This window comes from Perissodus microlepis, chromosome 6, assembly GCF_051167445.1.
Source record: "Perissodus microlepis isolate ML-2025 ecotype Zambia chromosome 6, ASM5116744v1, whole genome shotgun sequence".
NCBI classification, from domain to species: Eukaryota; Metazoa; Chordata; class Actinopteri; order Cichliformes; family Cichlidae; genus Perissodus; species Perissodus microlepis.
The window spans coordinates 4,524,488-4,538,156 of record NC_140466.1 but is presented as its reverse complement, the minus strand read 5'-3'; the positions used below and the strand labels follow the sequence as shown (position 1 = coordinate 4,538,156).

Below are 13,669 nucleotides of genomic sequence, written 5' to 3'. Positions count from 1 at the left end.
CATCTTTCTAAATTAGAATAAATGAATTGTAGCAATAATTTACCAAATATACTTACTTACACTCTGATCCGCAAGTATTTGGACAGTTACACAGGTTGTGTGACTTTACCGCTGTATACAACTATAGTGGATTTTAAATGAAAAAAAATCAAGCTGTGACTGAAGTTTTGAATTTCAGGTTAAATTCAGGGGCTTAATCAGAATATTACATTATCTGTTTAGAAATTACAGTAATTTTTTATGCATAGTCCTCTATGTTCAGAGACTCAAAAGTCCCTGGATAATTAAATTGGTTAACAAAAGCTCTTTAGAACAGCGGTCCCCAACCCCCGGGCCTCGGACCGGTACCGGTCCGTGAGTCGTTTGGTACCGGGCCGCGAGAGTTGAGGCTCAGGTGTGAAATGTATAGTTTTCAGGGTTTTTAATCGGTTTTCAGCGTTATTTTGTTATCGTTTTTATCGTTTACTCGGTTTTCCTTGGTCTTTTCACGTGTGTTATGAATAAATTTTCTTTTTTTCGGTACCGGTACTAGTTTTATTTTGTTGTATTTATCCGCGACACCTTAAAGGCCGGTCCATGAAAATGTTGTCGGGCATAAACCGGTCCGTGGCGCAAAAAAGGTTGGGGACCGCTGCATTAGAACATCCAGCCAAACCAAGAACACTCTTGATTGTATCACTGTCGAGGTCTGCAATCACGAGATGCCTTCATAAATGTAAATCCAGAGGGTTTAGAACAAGATGAAAACCACTGGTTACACTAAGAAACTGGAACAACAGGTTAGGAAAAGTATGAAGAAGGGGAGACACAGCTCGTGATCTGAAACAGACGACATCATCCGTCAAACATGGCGGAGGCAACATTATGGCACAGGCGTGTACGACTGTCAGTGGAGCTGGCCCGCTGTTAATAATGTGACTGCTGATAGAAGCCACAAGATGAATTGTGAGGTATACGGGGTTATACTCTCTGCTCAGATTCAGCCAAATGTTGTAAAAAGGAGTGGACGCTTTACACTGCAAATAGATAATAACCCAAAACATATGGGAAAAGCAACATTTGGTTATGCCTAGCTGAGTGCTGGCAGGCACTGACTGCAAATGATTTTCTTCCAAACATTAAAAAGCAATCTTGATAGTAAAAATCATGTTAGTTTGTCCAGTTATCTCAGAGCCTCTAAAAATGTGTTTTAATGTATACAAACAGGTCTAATTCCTAAAAAGTTAATACCATTTTTTTTTAAACCTTTGCACTAAAGCTGAAACTCTGACAGAACAGAAATCAAGAAACATGGTGACCTGGAAACAGCAGTGAACACTTGAGAACACTAAGACACAAGGAGCACGCACAGCCAGGGAGACAACGACGTGACACAGCTGGATCTGAATAACAGAACAGGGGAAGCAAAACTTTGCCTAACCCTCAAAATAAAACAGGAAGTAACATGCACATCGAGACCCAGAAAAGGACACGTAAGCTTGACATTAGGAAAGGGGACTAACACACATGGAAGCAAGTGACAGACTGGGGAGACGGATGAGACGCAAAGGAAATGGAAACGGGTAAGGCAGACCGAAGACAGAGACATGACTGACACACAGAGAGGGGGGGAGTGAGGGACAAAACATGGGGACGAGACAAAGCCATGAAAGAAACCTAATATCAAAACAAGACACCATGAAGTAAAAAATCTCAGAGACCCTCAAAAGACCAGACCGTACAAAGCTAAAACTCAAATCATCTTCCTAATGCAAAAGAAAGAATAATGAATTTACACAAAACTCGAAACCCCTTTGCTTCAATCTTTATTCACACTATTTGTTTATTTATTATTTGACATGTTTCTATTATATAGCGAGGAGCAATCATAAGCATTTTAAAGAGTTTTATTGGAAAAGAAGTCAAATTTAAACAACAACACAGTATTTATAGTGTTACACATGCACTGACCATACGATAAAACATCCTCGGTGACTTCATAGATCTGGGAGCAATTTGGTGATGACCAGTGCATGATGGGTCACCATGTCACAAACCAAAAGTCATAAGTGGTTCAAAGTGATCAAATCACCATTTTGGATTCAACACCAGATCTTAATCTGATGCAGAATCGATGACCAGTGCTTAAGAAGCAGGAGATTTTGACCAATATTAGCACATTACTACATGTTCTGCATGTGACCTGTAAGGTTTCATGTTTTTCCACTGATACAGTTAATGGAGCCAACAAATGTGGCAGCCAAGACCTGCACCTGGATAAACAGCGAATAAGAAGGCTGTCTGGTAACAATGGATATAAATTATGCACAAAGCAGTTAATATTTTGTGGGCGATTGTGGAGTTCTGATTGTGGAGTTCCGGCAACCTTCCGATTAAAAGTTCGCCTTGTAATCGGAAGGTTGCCGGTTTGAGCCCCGGCTTGGACAGTCTCGGTCGTTGTGTCCTTGGGCAAGACACTTCACCCGTTGCCTACTGGTGGTGGTCAGAGGGCCCGGTGGCGCCTGTGTCCGGCAGCCTCGCCTCTGTCAGTGCGCCCCAGGGTGGCTGTGGCTACAATGTAGCTGCCATCACCAGTGTGTGAATGTGTGGATGACTGAATGTGTAAAGCGCTTTGGGGTCCTTAGGGACTAGTAAAGCACTATACAAATCCAGGCCATTTATTATTTTTTTTGATAAACTGGATTATTAAAATAAATTACTTATTTTTTGTTTTTACTTCAGGAGGAAAATCTAATAAATATGGCTACAATAGCTTTTGGTTGCTTAGTAAACTGAAAAAAACTGAAAACTGAAACACCACAGGACACCTTTAATTATAGCAACAATCGCACCAGCTGACTGTGTATGGTATTCATTGTTGCATTTTGCAAAAGGTAATGGAGGAGCCATTTGAGAAAATCCAGAAGGCTGGATAGATAGCCTCTAAAAAGGCAGGGTAAGGGAACTTGATAGTGTGGAAGGGATACGCCCTCTCTGCCACGCGATAGAACGTAGTGGTGCTGGCCTCGCAATCCAACAGCACGCCGACACGCTTTGGATTTGGATTAGCAAGCACGGTCTCGCTGCTGTTATGCCAGACTGACAGGCCGACATCAAACCACTCGACACACCAGGACTGGACGTTGCGGCCCAGTCGACTGGTGGGGCCTTTGCGGTCGATGCTGCTGTAAGCCAAGCCTATGCCAATGAAGTTAATGTTGGTCAGTCGCACTTCCCAGTAATGGCGTCCAGTAGAGAAACCCTTGGAGGCGAGCACCTGGGAGCAGACAGCAAAGCGTTCGGGGCAGTCGGGGTAGTTTATGTGCTCGTCTGACACGGAGGCCTTAGTGAAGTTCTCGGTCAGCACGATGCGTTTGTGGGCGGTCCTTGGATCGAAAGTGAGTTCTGTGGCGTCTGAAAGGGATAAAAGGAAAGGCCATTTTATTTAAAAAAAAAAAAAAAAACAGACACGGCTGCTGTTGCTGCATGAGGGCATGATGCCTGCTACACTTACATTTCAGAAGTTCACTTCTCTTTTCAGCTGTGCTTATGTCTGGGGGAATATCTGGAGCTTCTACAATTAAAAGACAAAAAAGTAAATCATTTGTGTTGCCATATTGGAAAATGGACAGGGTTACTGTAAAACTGGAATTGTAGCTTGTGCCAAGTTGGGGTGTATTTACATGGTGATAGTGATGATTTGGTGATTTTGTTTGCTTTCCACACAGCTGTCAGAGTTGTAATAAGTGAAATAAAGACATAGACCAAGTTTGTCATCAAGCTCAGAGATAACAGAAGATGAATGGCACCTGTTCTAAAGTCTGTTTTGTGGTGCTGGGACTACATTAGCAACTCAGCATACAGTGCTCAAATCTGATGTCTGTCTACCTGGTTTCTGATTAGGTTCAGCTGCAGGAGAACAGTCTCTGGGTTCCTCTTTCACTCCATACTCCAGCAGGTTTTCCATTGAACGGGCGTTTTTCTTAATTCCCATAATGCCAGTGGACTCATTAGGCTTTGTTTTGGTTTCTAGAAAGTAGAGAAAGCCAGTGGAGTATTTATAACACTGAATATGCATAAATCAGATCTAAACACTGGCAGGGAAGACCTGACATTCTCCATATTTATTATATAGGTTCATTATTACATCTTCATCAGGACTGTGTGTGGAAAAACAGAGTTCATTACCAGTAAGAATTGACACAGATGTGACACAGGAAAAGATATGGCACTGAAACAATCCTTCACATCGTCACTGTGAACTGAGTCATAACAGATGTTTGCGCACAGCTGCACAAGCAGAGGAAAAAAGCTTTTTAAACCTTTCTTTGGGTTTATGCAGTCTTCATGTCCTGATGACATTAAAATTACAATTATGGATCTCTCCCAGTTTATTTTGTGCAGGGCTTTAAAATAGACTTGCTTCTAGAACCGAGCACCACCAAAACGTTTGACTTGGATTCTGTATATGGTGTCATCCTCTATTAGAAGTCCTGGAAACAAACTGTCGAGGGACTGTGTGCTATCTATTGGTTCATTAAAAAAAATAAAAATCACATGTTCCTTACTTCGAGTTCTTTTCTTTTTGGCTGTTTGGGCTTGAGGACCTGGACTGTTGGACTCGGGGAGTCTGGGCTGAGCAGGAGAGCACTCCACTTCTGAAAAAACATAAAAAAAAAAATTAGAGGCATTTTATTCTTTAACCTTGGCCCATGATTGGGGGGGGGGGGACACGACTCCAATGCGTGCAGGTGTGTACAGGAGACCAGATGAAATTGGTTATTTGTTATATTAAATATTGGTAAAATAAATTAAATAATCCTTTGGAAATTGATTTTCAATAAAAAAAATTTAGTTTACTGAACGGTAAAATATATAATAATGGATTGCATTTATATAGCGCTTTTCAAGGCATCCAAAGCGCTTTACAATGCCACTATTCATTCACTCTCACATTCACACACTGGTGGAGGCAAGCTACGGATGTAGCCACAGCTGCCCTGGGGCAGACTGACAGAAGCGAGGCTACCATATCGCGCCATCGGCCCCTCTGGCCAACACCAGTAGGCAGTAGGGTGAAGTGTCTTGCCCAAGGACACAACGACCAGGACAGAGAGGCCGGGGATCGAACCGGCAACCTTCCGGTTACAGATACGCTTCCCAACCCCCTGAGCCACAGTCGCCCAAAATATATACAGACCAACACAAACATCTCCAAAAAGTGTTTATGTGGGTTATAATGATAATGTACTATTATTACAGAATAAGTAGAAGTGTAGAAAAAATATACTTCCCAATGGGCCTCCTGCATTCGTTTAAACACATACATTAGACCAGCGGTCCCCAACCTTTTTTGCGCCACGGACCGGTTTATGCCCGACAATATTTTCATGGACCGGCCTTTAAGGTGTCGCGGATAAATACAACAAAATAAAACCAGTACCGGTACCTAAAAAAAGAAAATGTATTCATAACACACGTGAAAAGACCCAGGAAAACCGAGTTAACGATAAAAACGATAACAAAATAACGCTGAAAACCGATAAAAACCCTGAAAACTATACATTTCACACCTGAGCCTCAACTCTCGCGGCCCGGTACCAAACGACTCACGGACCGGTACCGGTCCGAGGCCCGGGGGTTGGGGACCGCTGAATTAGACAACAATTTAGTATCATGCTAATGCATATTTTGCATGCAGATTTCACTAGAAGAGCTGTTCTACCTCCTGAACTACAGCCAGTAAACTGGTATCCAGCCACCGCCTGGGTAATAAGTTTAAACAACTGAAAGAGTTAGTTTTTTTTTTTCTACTGAATTTGAATCATTTATGCAAACATAGGCAGGACTCTAAGTGGCCTGCAGACCTTTACAGCTACAGTCTTTAAATCTGGGCCTAAACATGCTAAAAAGATAAAGATTTTTCCTCCAATTCGCAACTCCCTCTGAATGGTCTGACCTTGATCTTGACCAGATTTTCACCTAAATTAAATCAGTTTGAGATGTTATTGAGATTGACCATCTCAATAACATCACCATCTTGAAAACTGTGGATGCTAGACTGCTAACAAACAGACACACAAATTGAACCACTGACATCACCCCTCCCTTTTGGGGAGAATAATTTCTGATATTTTAAATGGAACAAAAACACATTGTTATTGCAATGAAAATACAAAGTACCAAATAGTGCACTTTAGAGTAGTAACATGCTATTTTTATTTATTAAAATATTATTTTTCATGCAAATACATAGTTATGCATATTAGTAACGTTTATAGGAGAGGCTGTGGCACCTTCAGTATATTGCACAAATATGCTTTGCACATCTGCAATAAATAAATAAGTACATACACAAATATTATTTCAAAATAAGCAAATATTTATGCAGATGTTTTTAGATATTTGTTGCATGTGTGACTGCATTTAAATGACTTTCTTTCCTGAGAAGAACATACCCAACTCTGGCTGAGCTCCGGTACTTTCAGTTCTTGCTGGTCCTGAGACAGGAGCTGCAGTTTGACCTGTGGAGGGTAAACGGTTGCATTTAAACAGCACTTTACTTCTTGTTCGTGGGACTAGTTTACCCTGCCCAGTGTATGGTTACTGGGGCCCCACCTGGGAGGCAGCCCTGAGAGGGAGCTTGACAGAGAGTGGCTGCTGGCTGGGCCATTGGGCCTCTCCAGGTGCAGCCCAAAAAGCTACATGGGCCCACCCTCCTGAACCTGAGTGGTGTTCTGTTATTGGACCTCTTTGCAAATCACAGTTTGTCCATAACGAACACCATGTTTGAAAATACGGATGTCCTGAATGGACCATGTTTTGCACCTCCATAGTATTTGGCAAGGATGCCTCTTGGGTGAGGTGTTTTGGGCACGTCCCAGCAGAGGGAGGCCCCGGGGCAGACCCAGGACATGCTGAGGAGATTACATCTCTTGGCTGGCCTGGGAATATCTGTGTCGCCTGGATTAGCTGGAGGAGGTGACTGAGGAGAGGGAGGACTAGACTTAGGCTGCTGCCCCCGCAGCCTAAACGCATGGCCATCCTTGAAGAAAAAAAATCATAACCCTTTACCACAAAGTCTTCAATCTTTCCGTTGATTGCCAACATTTTAAACATGACACAAACTCACCAAATTGCACCAGTGCAAGTGTTAATTTCTGCAACAAAATTTGAACAAAATCTCCTGCTAATGCGTGCCTGCACACAGACCTGCTTTAAATAATAGTAATCTGGCCTCAGTGGGCTGTTTAAGCATCTCCATCAGAGTCTCCCTCAGGGCTGCAGCAAAGCTCTGCATCGCTATCATCTTCTTGGAGTCCAGATTGATTGGAGGCACTTTAGGCTCAATCTTTACAACTTTGGGCAATTCAAATGAAGCCTGTGAGGAACAAGAGACAGGGAACGCTGTTTATTGTGACATGATTTTTAATCCCTAATTATTTATCTAGTACCATAAATGCTCTGTCTTGTTCTTCAGTTTAAGTTTTCCACCCTTTTCTTCTTTCCTGCTTCACATTCCTGTGATAATGTTTGTCTCACCTGCAGAAAAGCCATGGACTGGGATTGACTCAGCAGCCTGTTGATATCTTCTCTGGCTTTCCCCATCTTATTACAGTTTTCATCTAGCTTCTTCATGAGATCCCGAAGTTTCATCTGACCAAGCTCCAGCTCACGGTCCACCTCATTTTGGGCCTCACGTTCATCTTGAGCCAAGATGTCCCTCATCTGCTGATAGACAGCTGCGAGTGCCATCTTTCTTTTGTTTGCTCCATCCTGGAACAGAATAAATACAGACACAATAAAATATGAAAATAATAAGGTTTTATCAGCGCATTTGCACATTTGTCTCTGATTAAATTATATGACAAGTAATCTATGGAAATTACCTTCAGCTTGCTCTGCATGGTATTTATTTGAAACACAACAGTTTCAGTCTTCTCCATTTTCTCATTCAGCAAACCCAACTTGTCTCTGAGGTCAGACTATAAGAACAGACACAAAACAGCTTCAGCGCACAAATTTCATACAGACACAGCTCAGTGGGCCTGCAGAAGATTGCAAGTAATGCTTACATACTTGTTAAACTTCATTTACAATGAGATCAGTGTCATCTGTAGAAAGTGATGCCTTGAATAAAGACGTGTGTTTAGATGCTGAGGGGAAAAAAGATCCATTACCCTAAACTAGGAGTGTCAATAATACAACCTGAGGACTGAACTAGGCTTCAAAGAATCTGTTAAAAAGCTCTCCTGTCAGCCCATGCCTTACCTGCATGGGAGGAGCATGATCCCCACAGGGTCCAATAGAAATGATCCAGCAGTCAATCAGTGTTCACCTATGGTACGGAGGGTGTTGAGTGCCAAAATAATTTAATTAAATACATCATTAAGTGATTCATTGTTTCATTAACTAATTAATATTGGAAATAAATAATTTATTAAATATTTTAAATGAAATGAATTGAACATTGAATTAATTACGTACATATTTAATTAATTATTTCCTATTTTAATTCATTAATGACACATTTAATTAATTAATTTTGAAATCCATTAGAGGATAATATGCACCTGTCGATCACTGTGTTTAACATTTGCTCTCCTGGACTTAACTCTAAAAACCTGGAAGGACTCTGTTCTCATATATTGCTATGTCCATTCCAAATAAAGATATAATTTTAAAAAAATCATTTTGGTACTTGAGACCCTCCATAATGCTGGTTTGTGTGATAGCATTGCTTCACATGCTATATTTCTATGAATAAGCTGATTGTTGTTATTGTGTAAAGTTAGTGTTTGCAAGAAAGTCTTATCTGTTGTAATTTAGTGTGATAACATATGCACCTGTGCTGACAAGCTTTATGTTTCAGAGCGGCACTTGAGTGAATTCCTGGGTCCACTAGGGCCGTGCTGATCCACAAACAAGAGATTTAATACAATTTAGCTCTGATTCTGTGTCTCTCCTGCTCTTATCTGCTTCTATCCCATGGTTAACATTATATTTTATTGTGGTTTAACTGTAATACTTCATCTGAAAGATGCTGAATTATTGAAAGAGATGTTTATATTATTTCCTACTTGCACCAGTTTCAGAACCACATTTCTACTCGCCAGCAAGGTTGTGTGCTTAATGTGTGGCAGCGATAAAGTTCTGCGATGCAGTGACATCATCTCATGTCTCTGATCGGACATTAATACATGGGGACAGGACTGAACCATATTCCAGAGATAGTGGGCTATCGTGTCTGCTGTAACAGGATCCATTCTGACTGGTGGATGGATTTGCAAAGTGTAAAAGCTACTGAGAAGTAAAAGAATTGTTCTTTTTACTGTTTTCTCAGCAGGGAGCCCTTTGCTTATACCATCCCATGTCATAAGAGTCATTGCTTAAACTCTCAATCTTAGCCAGAAGTCTAAATTGTGGTCAGTTTTGCAGCTATCTTACTGATAAAGACCCATGGCTTGCAATACTACACTAAAAGAAAACAATAAACCCAAGCAGCCATGCCAAGATATGCTTGAAGATGCAAGGACAATGAAGATAAGGAGATAATGAAGGTAGATGAGGTTAAATACCTGGGATCAACCATCCAATGCAATAGACAGTGCACAAGTGAGGTGAAGAAGTGAGTGCATGAATGGTGGTTGAAGAGGAGAGTCAGGAGAGAATTCATGATGAAAGGTAGTGAGACCTGCTATGATGTATTGTTTAGAGAAGGTTTGAACTGACAAGAAGGCAAGAAGGCTGAGCTGGAGGCTGCAGACTTGGAGATAAAGATTTTTATCGGGAGTGACTGGACGGGATTAATATTGAGTGCATCGGAGAAACAGCTCAGGTCAAGTGGTTTGGAGTCAAAGTCAGAAAGATAAGGCTAAAAGATAACAAAGAGACGGCTGAGATGGTTTGGACATGTGCAGAGGAGGGATAGTGGACATATTGGACAAAGGATGCTAAATATGGAGATGCTGGCCAGGAGGAAGAGAAGATTCACTGATATAGTGAAGGAGGACATGCAGAAGGTTGGTGTGACAGAAGAGGACGCTAGAGATAGGGTGAGATGGAGGAAGATTATCTGCTGGGCATCCCCTAAAGGGAGCAGTCAAAAGAAGAAGTGGACTGTTCATCATATTCTGTGCTTCCTTACACTGAAAAACTAAAAATCTCAGCTTATTTTTATATATGTAATTATGTTTTTCTGGTTGGGCTCACTTGAGACCAAATGAAGCTGTCTAACCTAAAATGAGTCTGGCACATATCTCATGTCTGTGATTTTCCTGTTGCCAAATAAAAATTATGATTGATGAGTTAGCGATAGTAGTAGTAGGTAAACTTGAAAGGTTTAAACCTGACACTCACATTTTTGGCCCTGACGAATTGTTATGGTCTTATTAGTGGAGACTACCAGCTGGTTACATAAGTGAACTACTTTTGTAGAAGACAAGAAAATGTACATGCATGTACACATGGTGTACCTCAAGGCTGTATTTTGGGTCCTGCCTTGTTTGCACTGTACATGTTTCCACTGGGGTCTATTTTCTCACGATACATTCTTTCATTTCACTGTTTTGCAGATGACTTGCAGATCTATCTGCCTTTAAAAGCAGATACAGACTCACTTCAGCTATTATTACGCCGCCTTGATGACGTTAAACAACTTCTGTTATGTTTAATTTAAACAACAGAAGTTGTCATTTTTGGTAACTTCATTAATAAACACACTGACAGTGCTCTGAGCCCTTTATCTTCCTAAGTCAAATGTAAAATGTAAAACCAAAATCTTTATGGTACCTAAACATTTTGGTTTTAACAGCCTTAGTTGTTGTTTTCATACTTTCCTGCATCACTGTTATGCATTTTATTTATTTTAGTGGCATTTTACATTGTTAAGCACTTTGTGCAGCATGGACTGTTGGTAATGTGCTACATAAATAAACTTGACCTTGACAAACAGTGCTGCAAGGATGAATTTAGAATTTACTATAATAAGCTTGTCCTAGTTGGAAAACAGTTGCACAGCCAACCACTACAGGCTTGAACCTGTTTAATGTATAAAAACTGCTCTTGTGTGAGGAGCGGTGTGTGCTTGCACTTTGAACGCGTTGTCAGCTTTTAGCAGTAGGGTGTGATCAACTGACTTACCCGTGGGGATTATGCAACAACTAAATGATTCATTCTCTGATATGTCTCATCTGTTTGTCCCCAATTGTGACAAATGTAAACCCTACAAGGTATGAAAGACAAGTTATTCAGGATCTTATCTGAGCAACTTAACTGCACCTATGATGTCAACGAGCCGTCTTTCTCATTATGTCCAATGTTATTTGTATTTCTCATTTCAACCTCTGTGTTGTGTAGTAATGCGTCTTAAAATAATGCTCCTAAGGTTGATTGCTCATTTTCTAGCCCCAGCTTCATATGCAAGATTGTCATATTTTGACCATAAATAATAATAATAATAATAATAATAATAACCGTTTCCCATCATAAATGTGTAAACCAGTATCATTGTAAAGTGTGAGCATTTCACTCTTTGGAGAGCTAATAAAATGTAAACGGTGGACCGGTATGTCTATTGTACGCTTTGACCTCATATCAGGCAGCTTATATCAGGAAGGATAATAAAACATCGTACAAGGTAATTTATGGCATTGGAATGTTGATTAGAGGAGCCATTGATTATGACCTGAGAAGGGGAAAGCTAAAGACAGGCCCCTCCTTTAATATGAAGTACAAGTCTAACCTAAATTTACTGGCTGCTAGCATTTGGACACATTTTAGAATTAACCATTAAGTTCTGATTTTCATTCATTGTGACCACAAACTGTACATAAAACTCTAATATTATCCTGAATATAAGGAACTGCCAGGTGAATACTAACAAACACACCTCTTTCAGGTTCCTCTGCTCCTCCGGACTTATGAAGGAGCATCCTTTGTGGACCTGTTGAAGGCAAAAGCTGCAGATCAGACGGTCATGCTGGCTGCAGAAGAACTCCTTCAGCTTGTGGTGGTCGGAGCAGATGCGCTCCAACAGGTCCCCGACAGGCTCGCTCAGCTGGTGGGGACGGAAAATGGGGTTTTCCCGGTGAGGGCGCAGGTGCTCCTCACAGTAAGACGCCATGCAGGTGAGGCAGGTCTTCGACGCCTCTGCTTCCATGCAGGTATCACAGCGGATGATCTCCTTTTTCTTCACTTGGCTTTCCTCTGCAGTCAGGTTGGGTTCGTTCTTGCTCGATCTCACTTTAAAGGTCTCCACGACGGCGGTGAGGACCGTGTTTTTCTTCAGCTCGGGTTTGGTGGCGAACAGGGTCCGACACTGAGGGCAGCTGTACGACTCCTTCCATGTGGCGAGCAGGCAGTCCTGGCAGAAGTTGTGTCCGCAGGGGATGGTGACCGGACAGTCAAAGGTGCTCAGACAGATGCTGCAGGTCAGCTCATCCTCCAGACTCATGATAGAAAACTGAGACTCGTCCACTTCGGCCATGATGGGACTTGTTGTATCGTTTACAATGTGTGCAATCCGTGCTTATTGTGCCTTGGGGTTTACCGTAGTGGCAATGGGGGGCGTGTATAATACGGAATTATTATGGAAGTGGAGGTGTGTCATTATTATGTTTACAGATTGGCAATAAAGCAAATGGTGGCTCACGAAGCAGTTTAAAAAAATGTTCTTTATAAGATTAAGAACTGAACATTACAGGACTGATGTGAGTGAGCCTGCGAGGCACAAGCGAAACCTCTGTGGATAATAACTGGCCAAACCCCGAGTTATGCAAGTTAGTTAACTTAAAGTTGTTGGCTTATAAACTTGTAGGCTTATATCTCTCGCTCTCTCTGTCATATGTAAATCTTCCTTTTAGTCCCATTTAAGCTTGTCAGGCCTAGTCAGACAGATAACAGTCATAAATCCCGACTGAAAAGTTGCTAATGTAACAGGATTTATGACAAAGTCACCACAACTTCTGCCTGAATATTTATTTTTTCATAAACACAGATTCAACCTGAACAATGAATAGATGAATAGACAGATATATAAATTTATTTGATATCCTGTTTTAGGGCGCTGTCAAAGAAATTAAACATTAGGAAAGGAAATGAAAGATCTTTATGTTTAATCATTTTTAACATTTGATTGAAAATGACATTATTTAATTTAATATATAAACACTACCTTTTTTTAAATACAAGGAACAGGCTATGAATGCATGCAGGGGTGGGGAACTCGAGGCCTCCAGAGCCTGTTTCCTGCAGGTTTTAGTTAACACCCTGGGTCAACACACCTGAATCAAGTGATTAGCTCATTACCAGGCATCTGGAGAACTGTAAGACACGTTGAGAAGATCATTTAAATCAGCTGTGTTGGATCAAGGACACATCTAAAACCTACAGGACACCGGCCCTGCATCACACCCTGAAAGACAGCCAGCTGAGTTTTAACTGATGACTTCTCCAGCTCTTTTATATCTTTATTTATGCAGGTTTTTTGCCTACATATTTAAAATCTTCCAGAATACTGCTGTGATAATAACCCCATTAGCTGAAAAACCTTTAATGTTTAAATGACTAAAGAGATCATTAGTTATATTCATTTAAACGTTAGAAATGAAAACAATCTTGGAGAAAAACTGGATGGTGGAAGGAAAACAAATATACTTCAGATGAGTACTTTTTAAAGTACTTTTAGTTG

At 41.0% G+C, this 13,669-nt stretch overlaps 1 protein-coding gene across 1 annotated transcript; it reads right to left on the bottom strand.

Moving 5' to 3' along the window:
- Positions 1-1,872: 1,872 nt before the first annotated feature.
- Positions 1,873-12,517, bottom strand: LOC146384865 (E3 ubiquitin/ISG15 ligase TRIM25-like). The gene is made up of 9 exons (XM_084930286.1): positions 11,870-12,517; positions 7,869-7,964; positions 7,522-7,755; positions 7,192-7,360; positions 6,438-6,503; positions 4,548-4,637; positions 3,868-4,008; positions 3,494-3,553; positions 1,873-3,393 (listed from the first exon to the last, which is right to left on the bottom strand). The coding sequence occupies exons 1-9, from the start codon at positions 12,464-12,466 to the stop codon at positions 2,852-2,854; spliced, it is 1,995 nt and encodes a 664-aa protein (XP_084786412.1). The 5' UTR covers positions 12,467-12,517; the 3' UTR covers positions 1,873-2,851.
- Between the last annotated feature and the right edge of the window lie 1,152 nt (positions 12,518-13,669).